Below are 18,412 nucleotides of genomic sequence, written 5' to 3' on the forward strand. Positions count from 1 at the left end.
TGAGAGCATTACGAGACTTTTCACACTTGAGATGACCCCAAAGCCGAGTTGTGGAAAGTCAGCAGGAACAGAACTGATGGCGAATCCGTCTAAGTAACAGCTTCTGCATTTATAACCTTCATTCCCCAAATTCTCGACCCGCCGTGTAGCTTCCTTTAACCCGTCGCTGATCCCTATTGCAACCTGACTGATGGGTTTGGAGTCACCACAAGGACAAATGCACAGCTCCCCTTAGAAGCAAAAAAGGAAAAAAAAAATAAAGAATCCAGATGAGATCCTTTTAAGGAAGCGAATTTGAGTCTTGAGATCTGGGAGTAAAATAGAAACATGGTTCATTTAGTCGCCACTTAAGTTCCTATTATGTTTAAGGCAATACCACTAATAATAAAAATAACAAGAAGAAGACTAATGTCTCAACTGGAATTAGAGCGGTGTCCAAATCACTCCCATGTTCGCTTTAATAAAAGGCACCGAGGAATGAGGAGCGATAGACAATATCATTTTGTTTTACTCATATATCTAAAAGCAACAGAGCTTCTGAAATGTTATTGCTGTTTAGAAACAACAACATGCATCTGAAGACTTCCTTTCTTTGAGAGATTAACTCCCCTCAACATCCTGATGAACGTTATCTGAGCATAAACAGGAAGTTGGTTATCTGCACTCTTATGCGATTAATTGGACTGGAACATTTTCCCAAAGAATGAAGATTACTTAATATTTTTCATAGTTGCCTCACGTCGTGATAAAATGAGATACCAGCAATGAGGAGCAGCACAAAATGTGCCTCTTTTACAGAGGACTTTTGTTTCATTTTGGGGATTGAGGAGGTCCTCGGATGCTTCCTGCAGCCAATTTTGCCACTGTGCACCAATGCTTGGTCACTTTCACTTTACTGATATTGATGGAGCCATTGTTTTTAGACAAAGCCCAGATATCGCTGCAGCGCTGCAAAACTAATCTGTCCATATCCACCTGATAGAGCCGTCTCCCTCTGGACACAAACAAACGTCTTGTCTATACATTTATTCCGCTTCCTCTGGGGCTGATTCCGCCTGTTTACATAGGAAGCCCACTCATGCACTCAAACATTAAGAAATGGGACTATTGACAAGGAAGTGGTTTGTCAATGCCAAGCGATGATCAATCACAACGTTTTGTGCTATTTTGGTGTGTTGGTGCACAGGCCACACCACACATCTCGTGTTTTTACCCAACGCGCACACACTGAACATCCGCACACACACACGCGTGCTTCCTCTGCAGTGGAAGTGGGAATCATGGCTAGAAAAACTCTTTCATTGTGGTCAGACTTGGCCACCCATTACTTTGCCTTGCGGTGGCATCGTGTGGCAGTAACACGGCCAAAAGACGGCAGGAACATTCTGCCCAGCGTGCTTTGCTGCCAACATCAACAAATCATCAAATATGCCCAACCTTAATGCGAGTAGCAACAATGCATTTACTATGGCAACAACACAGAGGATGGATCTAATTAGCAGTGATAGCAAAGAAAAAAAACCTGCATATCTTTAATATAAATGCATAAGAAACTTCATGAGAAATCTGACTTGATTCATTGCAGAAAAAGTCTGTGCGCTCCCAAAACAAGCCTGGAGAAGAAGTGTTTCATACTCACTCTGACACAACCATGTAGGGAAATCCTGACCAAAATAAACCAGTACAGCTCTTCTTCAGTATCCACTACATGGTATTAACACTAATACTTGCAGACCGAGCATTCAACTGAACTTGTTCATCGGACAGTGTCTATGACATTTTCCACTCGATTTAATATCACAGTGCACAGCTCGTATATTTCCCCCCCTTTTTTCCACTATAGTCTTTATAAATAGACTTGCTGCGATGTGTAATAGAAGACATCTGGATGTGATTACCGGCCTGCTATATACTTTCATTGTATCAGCGCTCTTGGCCTGAGGTAAATGAAACCGGGGGATCGGCATCGGGGGAATTGCACGTTTCTGTTGAACTGTAAAGGGGCAAACAAAGCAGGCAGTGTGGCAGCGGCTCCGCGACGGGTTTCCACGTGCCAGACCGCGTTGAGGGACTAGGACTTACTACGGATCCGTCGGGATGCAGCGACAGGAACTCCCGCTTTGCTCTGCTCTGCAGGGTGTCCCGTTTGTGGAGCTGACTTGAGGTCAAACAGCAAGCATGAATCATTTTTTCACATTTTTGTTTTGAGGTCTTTGGAGGAAACAGTGGATTCCACTGCATGATGTGCAGTGCAGATGCACATCATGCCCAAAGCCCAAAGATATTCTGTTTACTATTGAAGAAGATTAAAGAAAACATGCAAATGGTTCAGAACTGTCACGGATTAACCACATCAATGAATCAACGAATCCTTTTACAATCGTTGTCATACTAGGCAAAATAACAAAATATAGCATGTCAATGATGGATTTGTCCATCAAGTTTAGTCAAATGAGATATGAATGAGCGCTGCATGACGCAAACACACAGGTACAGAAGGTAAAAACATCATCAGCTTCTTTTCAAATGCATTTGCAATAATTCTGACAAGACTTTCTGTAACTCCACAGACCGTCATCCATCACCTCATGAACCCATCTGATAATATTCAACATTGTATTGCTCAATTCCAACATGCATATATAAGAGCCTTGTGAGGGCCATCAGGGCATTTAGCTTTGACGGGCAGATGCTCGGTTTCCCCCACGAGCTGCAGCACAACAGAATAATGTTGGGTGAACCTTTAAATACTCCTTTGGTGCCAAGCAAATGTAATGGGGACATGAGATATAGGGCACAAGCTCAGTGGGATATAGGCCGGAGGGAGGTGGAGGGGGAAAGTGAGCAGGGTACTTTACAAGCTAAATTAAACAGACAACTGTTACAGGCTCGGCTTTTAAATCCTATTTTAGCTCCTCCTCGGAGACTGTGATGCTTCTACAGAGCTACACAACGCCGCTCATGACCACAGATGGAATTGGCCCCTGGCATGACTTCAAGGCTCACGCCTACTGCTCTGTGATGGGACGGCTGGAGTAAAAACATGTCCATGACGAGACGTAAACGTGCCATGAGATATATAGATTGCAGAAGCGGTGCAGGACTGAAACACTACAATGTGTTTATAAGACAAGCAACAAACCAAAGGCAGGTGAGCTGTAACACTCAGCCTTCAGCCTCATATACTTGACACTATGAATGTTTTATTGTTTATAGTGAGACATACGTCACAATGTCATGTTGACATTACACCTGTGGCATTTTACATCTACCGACACGGAGGTCCTTAACTCAACATATAGCGAGTACATCAGCATGCGTACAGACAGGATCTCAACTACTTTCAAAGCTTGTTTTTGCTTGTTTGGTTCAGCCTGGCTCTGTGGACGGATGTCCAGCACTTGGGTCCAGACAGAAATATATGAATAAATTGTGGTGGATTTACAGAGATTCATGTTTTCCACTTGATGTATCATAAGGACTTTGGCGGTACCTCAACATTTCCCTAAGCTCCACCATGAGGTTAGAAGACAGCATCTCTACAGCTGGAGGGACTGCAATGATGAATAGCGCAGGCATTCACGTCTCCATCAGGATAATTTGAACCAGCTTGGTGATCCTTTCGCCTTTTATTAGTTTAGTTTATGACAAAATACCTGCAAAACTAATGACATTCCAAGCAACCGCAACTATTTAGTTGTATTTAGTGCAAACTGTCGCTAGCGAGGCTGTAGACTGAAAAGTAAGTAAATATGAAGCTATTTCTCTAATACCTGAGACACCAAAATGACGACATCAAACTGGAGAATTCCAGCTTACAGTCGGTGGCTCTCGTTAAACGACTCGTTGCATATCTCACGCACACGGCACCTCTGGTCAGCCGAGCCCTAATCGTTCATCAGTCATCACTCTGAGGAACTGTTTATCCCCCCTGGATGTGAGGTACAACTGAAGGAAAAGCCTGCATGAAGTTTATTTAGCTAAAAATAACCAAACAGCATACCAGCCCTCCAGATGGTCTCTGTCAGCCAATGCCAATGAAAACATGTTAATATCATCAGCTAGAAAAGACGTGCATAATTTAATTTCATTACTTAAAAAAAAAAAAAAAAAAGTAAGAGACTGAATTATTAGCTCCTGTTTTTTCGTGCTCTTTGAACAGCTCCAACTATGCCCTTGTGTTCTCAGCACTACATGATTTACTGAGCGGCATTCATGCTTTTTTTTTTACTAGATTTCAGATGGTGAAAATGTGTCTGTCCTGTTTCTTTAAGTATGTAATCAGAGCAAATCCAACTTTACAGCGCCTTATTAATTCAAGCCGTTAGCTGAGGTCCTTTAAAAGTGTTTATACAATTCATAAAGCCAACAAATGGGGCGTGCAGGTGGTCAGCGCAGTTACAAACGTGAGGGTGGCTCAGAATAGCTCACCCCCCCCTCCCACCGCCGGCCCTCACGCATCGGGGGCTGAGCAATCAACTCTGACATGAGGGTTTTCCATCAGCAGCGCCAGCGCGCAGCTCCTGTTGACACAACAGCAGCTCAGCACCCTGCTGTGTTTTAGCTGAGGGAAGGGTGGGACGGGGACGGGGGGGGCGCACAATCCCTCCCCTCCCCCCGAGGATGCAGTCGGGGCAACCAGCTGGTTTGCATTAGCATAGCTCTGCTGAGGAATGGGAGGACTGGCTCGTGAGGGCAGACACACGAGGAGGATAAACGATGCGATTGGGCAAGTAGACTTTACTCATCGCAGAATGATGATGGTGATTCCTCAGCTCTGCAGTAAAAACACATACTTTATGATGATGAAGAGCCACGGCAGATAGTTATCGTGCAAGGTCTCAATCTTTGCCCTCTTTCATACATGTGGCAAAGGGGCCATTTGGGCACCACACCTTCACCGTCCTGTGTGGCTCCTCGGCTTGTTGTAACTCCGGGATCGCCTCTTCTCTTTGCTAATGAGCAGGTCGCCGTCGTGGCCACATGTGCAGACAAAAAATTTTAATCCGCTCAGCAAGAGTGCCAACCAGGTGCACTTCAGTTGGACGATTTGTATCTTCTCCAGCTGGAGCCGTGTGACAGTGAACATAGCTTAGCATAAACGCTAGAAAAACAGAGGGCAAAGGGCTGGGCTGACTATGATCGCAAGGTAATAAAACAATCCTGCTAAAAGGCCCCTGATGTAACATGTGACCTGATGGCACTTCAAGTATTTGTGTGTATAGAGATGCTGCACATATGTGGAAGTTACCAGTTTCGACTGATCGATAACTCATCTGCCCACCCACACAAAGAAGAAGTGAAATGTCGGACTTTCAATGCTGCTTAACGTGTTGAAACGGGGATGGAAAGAAGTAGAAATTACATTTGAAATGTTGTATTCTTCTTTCCAGGTTTTCCCGAGGAGCCTAAACAAACCTACGGCAGACATCGAATGACACACCTTGATAACCGTGATGAGCATGTTGTGCTGAATAAAGCTCTGTGTAATGTTCGCTCATTACAGCCTGAAGGGGTTGAAGGGAGGCAGGCAGGCAGGCGCGGTAATGACAGCCCCCCTCAGTCGGCGGCTCAGCCCCCCCACGGTGAGAGCGCTCGGCGAGCGCAGCTAAGAATGCCAGTGAAATTTACGGGCCTCCGCGTTGGTGAAGGTGAAACACCCTCTCTGAGGCTACATCACATGAGCACAATGGAGGGACTATGCCGTGACAAAGCAGACCCTGTTTCCCGTCTCTGTCCCGGTCTTCAAACGCACACTCGAGCGGCACGGTTTGACGACACATCAATAGCCTGACCTTTAAGGAGGTGCCTTTAACCGAAGCCAGCTGGGTGACACAAAGAGCTCCCCAGCTGATGGATGCTGATCCGCGGCCTTCAGCGGCAGCAGCTGAGTGGCTCCTGCACCACTGTGCAATAATGGGACGGACCTTCGTGGTGTCTTTTTTTTAATATTTTTTTTTCCCCTCTTGATTTTGATCCGTCTGAACACGTTAACTGGAAAAACACACAGGCCGCGATGCTCCAGCCAAAAGTCAGAAAAATACAGATAAGAAAGAAAAACAGACCACATAAGCAGATAACTTATGACACACATCAAGCCCGGCAGGGTGAGAGTGCCCGAGGTCACGTGAAAGCAGAGAGTTCACCCGAGGTCATGAGCCTGCGGACGGACAAGCCGGCGCAAACGCGGCCAGGCGACCTAAACCTCACCTTAACGTAGGCGGTGTAGCGCCGGCACTCCTCCCGGTTGATGTCCAGGCTGATCTGCTGGCTCATCTGGTTGATCTGAGATCCGCTTTGAGTGAAGTAGACGCGGGCCGGCTGGCTCTTCTGTCGCTTATCCACATCGGCCGTTATGTTGTACAGCAGCTCTGTGAAGAGATTCACCGTGTCAAAGTAACTGCACACAAAACATGAAGGGAAATCCATCAGCGCTTATTGCAGTAACATTTTAGTCAGAGGGAAGATGGTATACGGTTGGGATTTCTTGGACAAATCATCTGACTTTACGACGCTATTTGACAAAAAGCTGGATGAAAGTATTTCCATTTACCCTTGAAACCAGGGCCAGACATGAAAACAATTTATTATGTCAGCAAAAACTGAATTCATACAGTTAAAACGAGGATTGTGTTCAGATATTTTACAAATAAAAAATATTAACGTCATTTTCCAGCTGGTGGTGGGAAAACATCCAAAAGTATCCTCCCTGCCGGTTCCACCCCTGGTTTTAATGAAATCGAGGCAACAACTTGAGAAATCTTAACCCCAAACAAGCAAACACTACCCAACATTTCCGAGGTGACCGTATATCGGTCATTTCAGAATCCACTCCTCTGAATGAATCAGCCTCAGTCTGGAGTAATCACCCCGTTGAAAAACAGGCAGAAGGGTGGCAAACACACCCTTTCGTAGGACCAGAGCCTGCTGCTTCCCCCCCGTCCAACAGCGCCATGACCTCACTCAGGGGAGGCGAAGGAAGCCTTCATTAAGGGAGTCACCAAACACACGGCGCTACACTTTCCACGGTGTTTGCCAGACAGCCGAGACAGAGAAGCTTTGTTGCTTCGCGCCCGGACGCGGGCGTTATTTAACGACGGGGCTCCTGGGGGTTCGCGAGTGAACGCACCCAAACACCGCAACGGGACTGCGCCCCAGCACCCAAAAAAAAAGCACGCCGCCAAAGAGTCCGTTATCCCAGGACGAGGTGTACAGCGTCCACCAGGTTAACCAAACCGGCCGCCTCCCAGCACGGGGACGGCGTTACTCACCTGCAGCATGTTCACAAATCCTCCCCATTTAAATGATCGCCATACGTTCAAGGAGTATGAATTTCCCCTCCTCACAACACTGAATGACTAGAATCTACACTGATGACCAGCAAAAGCAGTGAGAGACACATGACGACATTACTGAATGTACAGATTGAACAAATAAGATAGAATTATTAGTTTTAGAGGTATTATTAGGAGCAAAAACTAAACTATGAATCATGTGTTAGTATCTACCGAGTTTACTCAGAGTCCCTTTCAGTGTGGACTTTGAACTCGTGAGGGGAACCAGCTTCATTTGAACTAGCAGGGGTTTCTCTTGTCTGGATTTGCTACTCACCTATCTGTCCCGGCAGCTGCCTTCCCCTGAAGCGCATGCAGACGGTTACGTTGAAGCAGTTTAGGTTGTGCTGGCCCTCGTGGCACTGCGGCACCGAGATGTTGATGGAGACGGGCAGGAAGATGGAGACGTCCACCGTAATGACAGGCCGGGTTCTGCAACCACATCGACCGAGACCAGAACACAGTGTGGCGTTATAACGCCGCGCGGCAGCAGAAGTGACGGCGCGGAGTCGCCGGTCTGCTACTCACCTCAGCAGGACCACGCTATCCGACATGAACGCTCCAATAGTGACATCTGCAACAAAAACACAAACGTGGTTTGATTTGGGAAAGCCGTGATGTTAACGCAGCAATCTGCTGACAGCACAGATCACACCTGCAGTACTCAAACAATGCACAGAAGTCTTTTAACCGTCTGGATGTCAGCCGTGGAATGCAGTAAACAAGATGCCTCGATCACGGGTCTGCGCAGTGCTTTGCACAATCAGCAGAGCACCGCGCAGACTGGCGAGAGGGAGGCAAAAAAACAGGGCAAAAAAAACTAATTTCATAATCTCCTCCTTCCCCATTGGATGTTTTGGTCTTTCTGATGTGGTTAAGCCGCTCTTTACCTGCGTATCCGTTGCCATCCATGTCCACACTGCCGGAGATTGACTGGCCAAACATCTGCAGACCAGGGTTCACACTGCGCCCAGACAGTTTCTGTTTGCCAACATGGAAACAACGTGATTTGCTTTTTCTCAGCTCGTCGTCAGACTGCAACTACTCCATTTAACACCGTTTCATGCAAACAAGATAAACGCTGCTCATTTGTTAAGTCCCACTAAGAGGGGCCCGCTCCTCATTCAGAGCAACGTGGGGTCTCAAACAAAAAAAACGGAACATTTGCAGGTTAAACCAGTGGAATTACTACTACAGGAGAACTCTATCATTCGCTTGCTTAAAGCGTTATTGGTGTGTTACGTGACACTTCTTACCATGGAGTATTTGCTGATGATCCCTGTGGCGTCCCCGTGGTAGATATAGACGGCTCCTCCGTAGTCATCCTCTTTAGGGGCTCCTATGGCGACATCTGAATACAGGGCGAAAGAGTTTCCGTTAAAGACGGCGTGGAAATGAGTGAGCTGTGTTGAGAGTACAGAACTGTGTGTACAAAAGCTTTCATTAAGCCTGAGAAACAAGCCGTTTCACTGACAGTCTTAACAGACAATTAAGTGTCGTTATTGGCAATAAAGACCAGCGCAACCTCTGAGAGAGTGGAAACAAGGCTATAAAGTGCTGGCAAGAGCACTGAAACAATGTCTCCACATTCCATTTGAAAAGAAACTCCACATATAAACTTTCTTTTTATAAACCAAAACACTTCCAGGCCACGTGGTGCAGCATAGCAAAGCGGGAATGGTAAATGAGTGGCATTCTTTTCTTTAGATTACATGATGATTGACTCATTATGTAGGAGGCATAATGACGTTTTCTTTTTATTTGTGGAACAAAATGTGTATTTTGTTTTCAAGCTCTTTCAAATGAAATATTAGCAATTTAGTAAATAAAAAGACTGTCAGTCAGCGATGGAGTCTGGCTATTTGGTCATCCTGTAACTCGACAGTGTTGAGTTACAGGATGAGTTATGATTCCCAGCTGCAATCTTTCTCTGCACACACACACACACACACACACACACACACACACACACACACACACACACTTTGTGCCAGGCGGCCCGCCTCGAAGCGTGCATTGCACACAGATGAATACAGGCAGAAGCTCCCGGCCTTGAGCGTGTGATAGACGCCAAGTCGAGCCCTCAAAAGCCAAAGCCATGCGAGTGCCAGGAAAACGGAGAGTGCAAATGTACATTTGTGTGTGCAGGATTTGGTCTGCATCTGGATGACACACGCTTCACAGGGGTGAGAGAGGGCAATGCTCTCTAAAGAGCTCCTCGCCGCAGGGTAATGAAAACAAAACGTCTGTTAAACTGACGTTTTTTTTGTTGCACCTACTGGGACTCCAACAGCCGACGACATCAACTGTGAATCACTCAGCAGGCGAGAGTTTTGTTTCACGACTGAAGCAAAAGTCACACTAACAGCAATGAGGGCTATTGACAAGTGTTGGTCATTGCTTGGACTTCATATTTATGTACTACTTACATTAGAAGACAACAATCTGGGCAACAAACTGTCCAGTAATTCAGTCATTTTTAACTTTTACTTTCTTTTTTGTTGCATTTATAGATGTTTTTGGCATCTGAGGCTTTGATATGAACCCTTGTTTTGCTTGCATGGCAAAATATGGATATTATGTATGTAACATGTTTGACATGATGGTAAACTGGATAATTCACAATGGCTGAGAAGCAATTTGTGACACAGTGGAAAACTACAACACTAATGATTTGAGTTCCATGGACTAAAACACGTTAAACATCCCGTGTGGTCTTATCATTTTGGTGGTTTCCAATCTTTTTGGGCTTTTGAGCCTTTAACAGAAACTATCGCCTACTTGCAACCTCTTGTCACAGGTTTCAGATGCACTTCAGTTAAACTTGTTACAGGTGTGTTATTGAATTACTCTTTACAGCTGGACAATTTTTTATAAAAAAACGTTTTTATTAAGTGTGTGCAGTGTCTGCTGTGCTGACCTTGATATCCGTCATCATCAATGTCTCCAATTGCCGCAATGCATTCTCCGAAGTGTGCATTGAAAGCATTATCACCACTCAAAACACCTCCTTCCTCCATCACCCCCTGAGAACAAAAGCAGGCGAGAGAACAGTTTATATACTAAGCTGGCAGAAATGTCACATTACTGTACTGCCGCGGTGAAATTATTGCAGCTTTTTGTCCAAAACAATTTATCAAACCAAACACTCAACGTCCTTGAAATAACTCAGAACCACATATACAAAATGTACAAGCAAAAGTCTCAAAATGCTCAAGCTTTTTTTTCCTAATTTCATCAAAAATCCATTACGGACAAGAATAACAGTATAGAAATATTCAGCGAAAGCGGACACGCTGGATGGGAATAAATGGGCATGTTATGGTTCCTCCTGAACCACGGATCCCACTCACATTGCCCTTGCTGAGGTACACAGACACCTGGCCCTCATCCCGGAGCTGGCTGTGCATGGGTGCCCCCACCAGTAGGTCCGACAAGCCGTCCTGGTTCAGATCAACTGCACACAATGAGGAGCCAAAGTAAGAGCCCATCTGGAACCAAGCCGAGCCACAGAGCAATGGGTCAGATCACAGAGACGCCTTCTTCAGTTCATGCCATTGACATACGTTTCACAACAAAGCAATCAGGGAAGTGGAGGAGCAAACCGATCCGTGAGGCAGACGAGGTTAAATCCAATATGGTTGAATAGAGTCTTATAATAATAAGGTCATTTAATGATTTTAACAAAGGACTCATCCAGGCTCATACCATTGTTCCTGAGGCTTGAAAGCTCTTCACCAAAGATACGCCGTCGATTTTGAAAACGTAAACCTGTGCGGGAGAAAAGCAAATCAGTGAAGCAAATCAGTGAAGCAAAGCAGCGCGAGATGACCTCAACTCAACAGCTGGAAATAGGACGGAGAAGAAGACTCTACTTTTCCACTGCCGCTGTGCTGAGGCGCCCCTGCAGCGATGTCGATTACGTTAGGAGAGGAGAAGTGTCCGGCAGTCACGGCGTAGCCTGGAAACGATTACGAGGTTGCAGTAAATTCTTACGGATACTTTAACATTCGCCACGATCCTCCCGAACAACAACAACCTCTCACCAAGGTAGCTGTATCTGTGGGAGTCGACGTCTTCTTTGTTGGGGCTGTAGAACGAGTCAGAAGTCAGGTTGTACACCTTGATCGTCCCGGTCCAGTAGTACGACCCCGGCGCCCCCATCACCACCAGCTCCTGAAGATGAAAAGATCACATTCACGCACATTACTTTGACTCTGCTGCTTGATCTGTGGCCTGCTGAAGGAAGAGAGGGGAAAGTGCCGCTGGGTTCAGACGTCTGGTTTAACCAGTGGCCACAGACTGGTTTGCGTTATCTGCTCTCAACCACACGGCCAGACGGCCTGTCGGCTGAAGGGGCTCCTTCCGATGACAGCTGTAAATTGAGTTGCTTTGATACCCCACAGGTATTAAAAAGGGGACCGGAGCGCGACAATTAACACGTTGTGTTTCACATTGTCTTAAAGCGTCGCTGCAGCTCACCGTGAGATCCGTGTGTCTAAGAGGATGTGTGCGGTTGCTTACCAACACTCAGCAGTGAACATCCGCTGTGCCGTGGTCCCAAACATCTGGGCACCATTGTCCAGAAGAGGATAAGGTTCAACAGATGGACGTCTTCCTCACATGAAAAAATTCCTCACATTCTTTAAAGTGTTGTTGTTCAAATGCTTTAACAGGTCAACAATGATGTCTTCAGTGTTTAAAAAAAGAGGGTTTCGTGTTTTTAAAGCAGTAGCTTTATTGTAGAATCTAATGTTTCCAGATAATGAGCCACAAGTTTCTTTATAGTGGTATTTAAAGCTTTCATGTGATGTTTACAAAGAAAACCCTTTACGCTCCTCACCTGCTCTTTCCAGCGTATATAGTGTTTTTTTATGCGAGTTTACTCAATAAAATCATGACACAAATTCCCAAAACATGATGTCATAAACATCTTTAAGGGCTGTTAACAGCCGTGAACAATCTTTTCAAAGGCTTTTCAAACACAAAAGTCAAAGAAAAGTTAATGTGAGATAATGTGAAATTATCCTATTTTATTAAACATGACAGGAAAAACCTTTTGGTTTACTAAATTTGTCTGTTTCCCACAGCTGAGGGCGAATGTTCCAGTGTCTTGTTTTGGTGTAGAGTTGCTCGAGTTTTGCATCTAGAAAGCTGAAAGAATGTCATTAAGCAAATATAAAAAATAAAACCTAAAATTAGATTTGAATGAGACTTTCTCACCAGTTAAATGGTTTCACCCTGAAGGCACGGCTGTGCTCCAAAGGCACATTTTAAGTCACTTACAGCCCACTGCATGTAACGCATCAGGAAAGACTGCCAGCGTATCGCCAACGAAAAGTTATGATTGGTCAAATTAAAGTTTTAATGTCTGCATTCTTTTTAATGTCAATATATAGTTTTTGCCCAAATCCATTTCCATGTTAAATATACATGCATTTGACAGTTTCCCATTTTTACATGGCTTGCAGAAAAAAAGCTATAAACGTTATAATGAATGTTATAATAAAGTTAGAAATGTACTCTTCAACAAAGGATGATGTCATATGCTGATACAGCGCTCCCATGCATCTATGCTCTGGGACGGAGGAAACTTCTTAAACGTCTTAGCATGGGAAACCACACCAGGTCAAGTGAGGTCGCCGTATCTTCCTAAGGAAACATAAGCCAACAGATATCAGCAGCAGGTCAGCTGCTTTGACACAAATACTCCGACGATGTACATCCGACTAAAAGAAATGTTCCACTCCAAGTGAAAGTTTCCCCTCGGTTGCATATATAATGTCTCTGATAACGATCTACTCGAACCTAGTAGATAGTCAGCTGACAGTCAAAGTAAACAACGAGTGAGGGGAAGTTCTTTTGGAAATTGGTGGTAATGTTAACGGGAATCATACAGTTAACTGAGAAAATTACAGTGAAAGACGACTAATCGCTTCTATTGGCACCAAAAACCCCAAACTGTTCCTGTTATTGCATTTGAAGGTGAGCTTAGCTTACCAAACTTTGAATTCAGTGATGACGGGCCGTGACTGTACCGACGACAGAGTTGGCATGGCAACCAGCGACGGAAAGAAAGAGCGTTTCGACTGGATTAAAAAGGATGAACGAGAACCGTTACTGACCTCCGTGAAAACTCCCGCTATCCCGGCTTGGCACGAGCCGTGCTCTTCCCCGTACTTCTGCTTATAGTCTGTAAGAAAAAACAAACCACAAATTATTTCACTGTGTGCCTGAGCCAGCATTTACTGGGAGTTTTTCCTGCATTCCATATGGAGCTAGTCAAAGTCCCAGTCCGATCCCCGAGGAGTCTGGGGCCAGAACACAGACTGGGAGAAGGGATACAACACCACATTCGACGAGGAGACGTCTTACTTGGAGGGGGGGGTGGACACTCTGCTCTCGGGATACACAAATATTGAGCTTGGATTTGTGCAAAATGCACTATGAATACGGTCCCATGCACAATGTGTCTGGCTTCTCCACAACTAAAGACAACGACACTGAGGGAGTAAAATACCGACCTGGGAACACAATTAAGGTGTAAAACTGGATTTGATATTTTTTTTAAAAGCTGTGTCACATGTCAAAACATGTTCGCATGAGTCACCTTCAACGGCACTTATTTTTAAATGGAACTTTGATTTGTTGGTGCGTGAAGAAGAAAGCAGCGAAAATGGATTAGATTTACTCTTGCCAAAGTACTGAGGACACAAGGTCACACTTTAAGGCTCTGCTGCTACTAGACGCCCCTGTGAGTAACCACAGAAAAGGATAAACAGCACAATTTATTATTATTATTTTTTATTATATGATAAGTCACCAGGCTTTTAAACGTCCAGCTGAGAAAAACGATTGCACTTGAACTGCACATGTCCACATTGAGGCCGTAACCTCGGCTTTGCTTCATTTCAAGGAGTTACGAGGCAAAAGGGGTTATGAGTCACCGGACTAACCCCATAACAAGCGAACGCACGTGATCTTCCCCGGCGTCTGCCTATCGTCAGAGGCTGACACCAGTTACACCCCTGCCGTACCTTCGTAGCAAGGGATGAGAGGCTTGGCCCTGCCCTGCAGAGTGGAGGGAATGATGGAGCAGTACCCATGTGGGAGGATGTGCTCCGAGTCGTAGTAGACGTTTTTCCATCGGTGAGCACAGGCCTGCGGGAGAGAAGGGGAGAACACGTTCAGACACACGTTCACGCTGTAACCGCAGCACGCCGGACCGGCGTGTCGCTCGGCTGTCGAATGATCAGTCAATAAGAAGGGTGAGTAAAACGCATCCACAAGTCACACCGTAACAGCCGCGGTCTGCGGTGCGAATGTCTCATCTGTGTTTCCTCAGCACCGTTTAACACGCAGCAAGAAAAATCCTCTCCAGTTTTGGTTTCAAAAACAGCTCCCCAGGGGTCCCGCAGGCAGCTAGCGAAGCCGAAAGTTCAGACGGCGGATCAAGACATAAAACAAACTCCCACTCTATTATGCTGCTGCTGAAACGTGGGGGCACATTTCTGCAACTGACAGTGAGTAATTCTCAAAACAATATTTGGCCGCCGTGTATTTAAAAATGAAACATTCCGCAGTTCGATAAGCAAACACAATAATATAGACTGGATTTCAACTTCTGGCACAATTCAGGCCTCATAAATGAGTAAATGTGGTATTAATGTAGTGCCCCTGAAGGGGACGGTGGTGGAGCTCCTGTGGCTCTGGGGACAGATCTGGACGCCTCTGTGCAGACAAAGTTCCCTTCATTTCCCCTCGCGCTGTGCACGCGCACACGCGCACACACACAGACACGCACAAGCCAGTCTAAATGAATAGAAGAGCTCTGCAGACACTGAGCGTCAGATGACAACAACAGCAATCAGCTGATATCAACACAGTAAAAAGAGCTCTTGCACTGACTGTTTTAAGCTTTTATGGTTGGAGTCTGAGCCGTTGTCCTGTTCCTGTTCAGTTAACGGGCTCGCTGGTCACAAACAAGGCCTTCAGCAAAAGCCCAGATGAACTCACCACTGTGCACATCTGCCAAGAAGCCATTTCCCTCCTGTTGCAATGAAAACGCGAGTCCATTCAGACGAGCTTTATAGAAAACAAACTAAATAAAAAGCGAGGCAGCGAGGGGCAGAAAGTCCAGTTTCTTTTATCATATTCCTGTCTGGACGGCCGTTGAGTGTGCAGCAACGCGCATCTCATTACTCTATGTAAAAGTCCAAAGACCGACAACTCCAAGAATGCTTCAAGTTTTGGGTCATGTTTTTAAAATCATGCCAGTACATTCCACTAAAGGTATAAAAAGAATGGACTCAAGACAAACATATGGCAATTTATAAAGGTTTAAAAGGGCAAAGAGTTATATGAAGTCTCTCTACGGGGCTTTAACATCGGGACTTGTTTCGACTGTCACACCTGTCATGAGTGTGACTAGAGCTGCCCGACCCATCGATCCCCTTGAAAACGTTCAGGAAGGCCGCCCGTCCCCTCGCCGACCACTGCAGGGGGCTGAGCTTGACGTTTAATGAAAGGTTGCCCTTGAACGGGACCACCGCAGAGGGGCCGAAGCCTAAACAAACTGTGCCAGCTGCTCTGTGATCTCTGAGCAAATACGCAGCCAAGCACCTGTGGGATTAGCACCGCTAGTTTGTCTTCTGGTTTGTCTAAATCCCTCATTTCACTTTTGACAAACCCAGTCCCAGTCAACTCCTCCAGCTCCGAACACGAGGCGGGACGCCTCACAGTGTTATGTAACCACTCAGCCGTTTCCAGCTGTTACTCCAGCTTGGACTATGCAAAAGAAATACGTTGTAATCTTGAATTGTAGTTGAAGTTGAAGTTATTTCTCATTTAAGGAGCGTTGTAGTATTAAGTGCAGCTGTGGCTCAACAGTGTGGTTCATGGTGAGACATTAACAATCTGTTGGTCTTATGGGGTCCCTTTCTACGTCGCTCACATGAAACATTTCGGAGATGCTTACCACGATTTTGCCGTTGGCGCTATCCTGGCGGGCCAGGCTGACGCCCATCCACTCGTCGTCCCGGTCTCCCTGGCACGTCTTCCCACACGACTCTCTCTGCTTGTTTCCTGAAGGACAATGAGAGCGGTTTGTGCAGGCGTGGAGCCTTCAGGACGGAGGATATCTCGCAGCAAGTGACTTTCAGCTCTTTGATTTCAGTGTGCTTCACTCTTAATTTCTGCTTAATGTGTGTGGGACCTTTACACCGTTTTAAACCCTTTGGAGCTTGTTCATACTTTAAGGCAATTTCACCCAAATGTGCATGGTTAGAAAATTCTGTGACACATTTTTAACGGTCCCACTCTTTATAAAAGAAGACTGTTCCTTCCCTAAGTGTGTTCTCTTTCTTTCTGCAGACAACCGGTTCAGCACAATGGCATGCAGCTGTGAGGCGTGCAGTGTGCGTTGAGTGTTGTGCAGTGTGCGTTGAGTGTTGTGCAGTGTGCGTTGTGGGTTGTGCAGTGTGCGTTGAGTTTTGTGCAGTGTGCGTTGTGGGTTGTGCAGTGTGCGTTGAGTGTTGTGCAGTGTGCGTTGAGTGTTGTGCAGTGTGCGTTGTGGGTTGTGCAGTGTGCGTTGAGTTTTGTGCAGTGTGCGTTGTGCAGTGTGTTGTGTGTTGGCCTGTCAGAGTTCAGCTCCTCTGGTCCATGAGCGCGTTGCTTCAAACTGCACACGCTCACTGTGTAACGCACGTTCTCTTTTTCTGGTGACACGCGAACTGAGCACGGAGTGAATATTAAAGCGAAGCCTGCTTCCTTGACCACAAGAATAGAGCCGAGGCCGGGGGCTGGTGGTGAGGAGGGGGTTTGGAGCTCAACTTTTTGGCTCCCATGCTTGAAAAATATTAGCAAAAGCGTAAATCGTATTTATCAGAATCATCTATGGACCTCGGCGCACAGAGCCCTCTTTTCTTTTGGGTGTCTCGATGAAGCAGTTCGGAAGTGACGGAACACATGTCACACTGTGAAGAGCAGCATAAGGCTGCATTATTCTGGTAAAACAAAACAGATGCTTGGGGGAGTTTAGAAAGAAGAAAAAAAAAAGAGGAAGAGGGAAAGATGCTGGAAAGCTCAACGCTCGGATCGGGAACGTTTCTGCGGTTTGGTCTCGCGTGTGTGGAGCGACTGACCTCGTCCCAGGTCCATCTCCGTGCAGCGGCGCTCGGGGTTGCTGTGAAGCCGACACTTGTACACGGCCCCCGGGGAATGCGCAGAGCTGCTGTACGTTGAGTTTGCCCTCGGAGCCCCAACTATTACCCTGCAGAAATGATGGTACAAAACACAAAAAGGTGCTTCATTGGAATAGCGGGATTGGTGGTTTATATGCACTGGGCTGCACAAGTACACAGAGCGATGCATTACAGCATTTCCAGTAAAACGTGGGACTCACCAGCGTGTGTTGTCGTGATAATGCTCCAGCACAGAGTAGCCAAAAAAACTAGAATTTGGTCCTCGAAACACTAAAGGATGTTCTAAGTCTATATTGTAAGAATAAGCCAGTGAAATGGACAGATATGCATAAAAAACTTGTTGTACTCCCGTTTTGTGTCCCCGCAGAAAAGCCATCTCTTTGCGCATCGTGCGTAATAACGCGCTCAACGTGTCCGAAAAGAAGAAAAAGAGGAACAAGGGGAGGAAAATATTGAGGGGAAATGTTCAGCTCTTCAGTGGTGAAGCTGTTACGAAACTATCTTTCAGTTGTATGTTCCCGGTGAAGCGCGGAGTCTGTGCGTGAGGAGGGAAGTTAACGGTCCGGTAAATGGCAGTGCGTCAGCTCCTCTCCATTCTGTGCCAACCGGACAAAGTTTGTTGCTCTCGGTCTCCTCCGTCGCGGTGATAAACGCGGTCGCTGGCGTCAAGCTGCCGAGGTTTAGCGTGGACACGTCCGGATGCGAGGGGATTTATTAAAAGAATAAAAGCATCCCTGCCGGTCAAAGTGTGTATAAAAGGCGGGAAGCCAGCGAGGGTTTTAATGTGACAGGTAGAACCGGAAAGAGTGTTTTTTATTTTCACGCACAAGGAGGGTTTTGAGGCGCACAAGAGTCACATTTCACGCATCGGCCACG

At 46.0% G+C, this 18,412-nt stretch overlaps 1 protein-coding gene across 2 annotated transcripts in view; it reads right to left on the reverse strand.

Annotated features, from left to right (window-relative positions):
* Positions 1-18,242, reverse strand: part of itga9 (integrin, alpha 9) — a 36,758-nt gene extending 18,516 nt beyond the window's left edge. Inside the window, exons 1-15 of one of the 2 annotated variants that reach the window (XM_040177713.2) lie at positions 17,737-18,242; positions 17,477-17,604; positions 16,312-16,418; positions 14,372-14,495; positions 13,460-13,527; positions 11,381-11,510; positions 11,210-11,295; positions 11,043-11,105; positions 10,688-10,825; positions 10,255-10,360; positions 8,591-8,685; positions 8,225-8,315; positions 7,863-7,908; positions 7,612-7,766; positions 6,211-6,371 (exon numbers count right to left, since the gene is read on the reverse strand). In XM_040177713.2, coding sequence (XP_040033647.1) covers positions 6,211-6,371; positions 7,612-7,766; positions 7,863-7,908; positions 8,225-8,315; positions 8,591-8,685; positions 10,255-10,360; positions 10,688-10,825; positions 11,043-11,105; positions 11,210-11,295; positions 11,381-11,510; positions 13,460-13,527; positions 14,372-14,495; positions 16,312-16,418; positions 17,477-17,604; positions 17,737-17,924 — 1,686 coding nt within the window. In that variant the 5' untranslated portion in view covers positions 17,925-18,242. Of the gene's footprint in view, positions 1-6,210; positions 6,372-7,611; positions 7,767-7,862; positions 7,909-8,224; positions 8,316-8,590; positions 8,686-10,254; positions 10,361-10,687; positions 10,826-11,042; positions 11,106-11,209; positions 11,296-11,380; positions 11,511-11,858; positions 11,878-13,459; positions 13,528-14,371; positions 14,496-16,311; positions 16,419-17,476; positions 17,605-17,736 lie in introns of those variants that run through there. The other variant, XM_040177714.2, reaches the window with a different exon arrangement.
* Between the last annotated feature and the right edge of the window lie 170 nt (positions 18,243-18,412).

Source organism: Gasterosteus aculeatus, chromosome 6 (assembly GCF_964276395.1).
Source record: "Gasterosteus aculeatus chromosome 6, fGasAcu3.hap1.1, whole genome shotgun sequence".
NCBI classification, from domain to species: Eukaryota; Metazoa; Chordata; class Actinopteri; order Perciformes; family Gasterosteidae; genus Gasterosteus; species Gasterosteus aculeatus.